Source organism: Impatiens glandulifera, chromosome 7, assembly GCF_907164915.1.
Source record: "Impatiens glandulifera chromosome 7, dImpGla2.1, whole genome shotgun sequence".
Classification (NCBI taxonomy): Eukaryota; Viridiplantae; Streptophyta; class Magnoliopsida; order Ericales; family Balsaminaceae; genus Impatiens; species Impatiens glandulifera.
Window position 1 is genome coordinate 28,138,475 of NC_061868.1, and position 3,893 is coordinate 28,142,367.

The 3,893-nt window shown below is 35.1% G+C and overlaps 1 protein-coding gene across 1 annotated transcript; it reads right to left on the reverse strand.

The window, feature by feature from the left end:
* Positions 1–439: 439 nt before the first annotated feature.
* Positions 440–3,441, reverse strand: LOC124910422 (IQ domain-containing protein IQM1-like). The gene is made up of 9 exons (XM_047451061.1): positions 3,293–3,441; positions 2,736–3,157; positions 2,552–2,666; positions 2,401–2,466; positions 2,071–2,159; positions 1,898–1,985; positions 1,594–1,824; positions 1,422–1,523; positions 440–1,160 (listed from the first exon to the last, which is right to left on the reverse strand). The coding sequence occupies exons 2-9, from the start codon at positions 3,143–3,145 to the stop codon at positions 714–716; spliced, it is 1,548 nt and encodes a 515-aa protein (XP_047307017.1). The 5' UTR covers positions 3,146–3,157; positions 3,293–3,441; the 3' UTR covers positions 440–713.
* Between the last annotated feature and the right edge of the window lie 452 nt (positions 3,442–3,893).

The following is a 3,893-nucleotide window of genomic DNA, read 5'->3' on the forward strand; positions in this document are numbered from 1 at the left end:
AAGTCAATTCTACACGTTTTCGCAACAGCCTCCTCCATCATGAAATCGTGTTTAAGAACACAGCAGAATGTGGGAGAGGTTTCCTATTGAAACATCAACTCAATCGCCCATGATAACCACAATGAAGCCAAAAGTTTCTTGGAATCTCATTGCTAGACAGAAGCCCAAAGTCTTATTTTGATTGCAAAATCTTCCAAAAGTTATTGTTAAGTTAACCCATAAAAGCACATTATGCAAAAATCAATGGGTCTTCAAACATACTACTCAAAAATCAGTATATTGAAATAAACTAGCTGAAAACCCGTGTGAATGTGGGTATGTCTGCTAATATGTAACAACACTATTTCAAAATAATCTGAATTTTTGTTTATCCTATTTTAGCAAGATTAAAAAAAGGATGAGAATACTTGTTTTTTTGGTATTGTACTTGACAATATAAATATTAAGACATATAATAGTGCCAAAAATACTTTTGAATATAAACCAAACTAGGTAGAAAACTCATTACTCTATTGGATATAAGAAGGTGCATTTAATTATATGACATAATAAGTGCATTTTTTTTAAATATCTAAATTCATGAAAAACAAGAATATTCAGCTGAATTTGGTTAACAGCCAAATGACAATTTGCTGCAAAAGTCAGCTAGGGGTGCATAGGATTTACACAATTGTCCATTTAGACTATCTTCTTCAAAGTTATAACTGCCTTAACTAACTGCTTGAAGCCAATAATGAAGCAGGTCTTGGGCTTGGAAGACCCATATATGCAATCCTAGGCGATAACCGAACCCTTGGGCTTGGTCTGGGAGAAGGGATAGGAACACGGTTTCTGGATGAGCCAGGAGTGGTCCTAGGCGACATGTTCACTTTCTCCATAGCTTGGGATTGGAGGTAAACAGGGTAGTCCCTAACGCATCCAATACGTGGACCCACTCCACTACTCCATTTGCAAGACAACCTCTTTGACAAGTCGAACACAAAAGGTTCAGAACTGTTTGAATTAATTTCTATGTCATTTCCTTCTGTAACAACAACACCACTTTCCACATTCTCCTCCAATGGCTTTGTAGTTTCAAATGATCCCACTTTCTCAATCACCGAATCAGAGGATTTATTGCTAGCTTCCGAGTAACTATTATCATCATCCACAGAGCATCTCTACAGCAAGAAGAAGAAAGAAAGAGTGAATATCCATGGGGGATTTGGGAACATACACTAGTATAGAAAGAAATCAATAGACGGTTTTTATTACAATAACGACTGTCGGCGGAAGAGACTAGCGACGGATTCACTTACCGTCGCTAATGATCTTCTGCAAGATTTCTATCACTATTACCCTCTTCATATTGTTTATTTTGGTCCAATAGATAGATAATGCAACCATCACTATTAACATACTAGTGGTATATGGAAATTTACCTTAACTTTGGACAAATCGACTTGGTGGTCCTCGAGGAAGCTAGTGAATTCCTTAAAATTGTCTTCTGTAGGGAGATAGTGACCACTATATGGCCATATTGCCTGAAAATATAAAATTCTCTTAAGAGAAAAGTGATAAAGAATTGTGGTTTATCACAATGATTCATCGTACCATCAGGATCCCATCATGTGCAACCAATCTTCCGGCTGCAGTAGTTGCACCTCCAGATAAGAAACTCGAATGTTGGAAAACTCCCTTCTTTTTCTGCCCCACATACAAATTTCTTGATGTGCTAAGAACGAATATCCATTTTGTTCCTTCCTCCGTCTTCAAAGTATCTCCACTTCGCTTGTACACAAGTTTCCCCTTTTCCACTACCACTTCATATGCTTCTCTTTCCATCTGAAAAACAATCAAACTCATAAACAAATACATTCAAACAATCAAGTCCATATGAATTGAATGGTTAACTTACTGGTCCAAGATACTTGATCAATTCACGTTGGAGAGTAATTCTTGGACATTTTTCAAGATTGAGCTCTTTCCCATCCCCAATATCCAACCTTCAATCAAGAGAAGAAATCAATTTGATTTAAAACAACCCGAAGGAAGGCTCGAAAATGGAATAATGAGTAACCCTTTCCTTACCAGTAGAAAAAAGGTTGGGCACTCCTACTGCCGGACCATACATTATAGTAAAAGTGCAAATTGTGTCCGTACCTATGACGTGGATCAATCTGAAAAAACAGATATGGACAAATAATGTCATTTATAAACCAAACCCATTCAATAATTAATATCTGTCACTTTCAAAAGTTTACCACCATTCAATAAATGATAGAAAACTATAGAGATTGATCAATTATTATTCAATAAAGAGTCAAGCTTGTTTGGTAAAGATAATGTAATCAAACAAAACTGGTTTATCTGAATCACTAGACATTAATTAAAGAGATTAAATCAAATTTTGGGCATTACAGCTTCAAGCCAGTGTTGCAAGGCCAATTTACGAGCCTTTTCATCCTTCGATAATCCCTTTCCAACCTGAAAATACATAAGATTTGATTTTAGAGTCAAAACAAACCAAGATATACAGGGTGATAAAGGAGCAGATGACTAAATAACAAACCTTGGCAGCCTTTGTCATTGCTCTCGTCCACTTTGACACAGCAGTTTCATGTTTGGAGATGTTGAAGAATGAAACAGAATTCCGGTTTAAAGCTGCAAAATCCAATGCCTTCCACCTGAAAAGTTAAATGTGAGCTAAGAAATTTCTAATTGATTAAAGGAAGATCCTAATGTAGATGACAAACCATAATTCTTCCACAACAACTGCACAATCAGCCAGATTCCTTCTTGTCCTGTAACTTTTATATACTTTCTGAACCTTAGTTGCAGCAGCATCAAGCTCGTTAATGGGTTTTGGTGTTAGATAAGCTATAAATGGTTCTGAAAGAGGCCATTTTTGTGGGTTTGCCTCCAAAACTGTCTCCTCCAAACCCTCTTTTCCAACCAGTACATCATCCAATAAAAATGTTTTTTTTATCTTCGATTTTACTTGCTTTTCCTTCACTGTAATTGCTGCATTACAGTCCTTTAAATCACCCTTATCTAAACTCGACGATCTCAATATAACAGTTTCATTTTTGTTGGAGAAAAAGAGGAAGCTGCGCCTTAGTAGTTCTTTCCAAGCAGAATGAAGCACCGAAAGTAATAAACCCATTAATGATTCAACCTGTTTAACAACATCAGATATTGGACATTAGATCAGAAATTGGTCACATTTATATATGAAGAAATAATAGTACTCAATGAAAACATTTAGTTGAGATTGTGAAAACTAGATGTATGAAGAAAACACAAGAATTACAATAAGATTTGGGAATAGCAAGATTTTCCGAAGACTTTAGAAATTCTCTCACTTTCTCTCTCTCACAGACTGGCAGTATGTTCTATGTTCTCAGCCCACAGATAAATAAGAACCAGTCTTTGAAAAATCAAAGTAGGTGTCTGTGCGTGTGTGTTGAAGGAGAGGCTTTTGAGCAGACAATAATGGACCTTCAAAGAAGTCTTTGGCCTTATTAGGAGCTAAACGAATTAGAACCACTCTTACTAATATAAATAAATGAAAATCAAACAAGGCAAAAAATCCTACTTTAACGATTTATAATTTATTTTTTTCTGATTTCATTGTTTCTAGGAAGATTCATAAAGCTAATATTCTACAAACATGTTTGTGCATAATGGAATTTTGACATTTAATTGTAGTTTTCTCTTTGTCTTCTTATTTGTGACAATAATTGTTTGTGTCAGATAATTGTGTGAAAGACTATTAAAGATAGATCTGAAGTTTAAAATAAAAAGGATGGTATTAGAAATAGGAAAGAAAAGATTTAGAATATAAAATGAAAGGACATAGAATATGAAACGAAAAGTCTCCCCCATTTTATTTTAATTGTTTGGTTTAATAT

What these genes read in the sequence shown, in the direction of transcription:
- LOC124910422 (XM_047451061.1), bottom strand. Translation starts at nt 3,145, where the DNA reads ATGGGTTTATTACTTTCGGTGCTTCATTCTGCTTGGAAAGAACTACTA. An exon ending in CAATGACAAAGGCTGCCAAG is followed by an intron (nt 2,467 to 2,551) that starts GTTTGTTATTTA and finishes ATGTATTTTCAG; the next exon opens with GTTGGAAAGGGATTATCGAA. An exon ending in TGCAACACTGGCTTGAAGCT is followed by an intron (nt 2,160 to 2,400) that starts GTAATGCCCAAA and finishes CTGTTTTTTCAG; the next exon opens with ATTGATCCACGTCATAGGTA.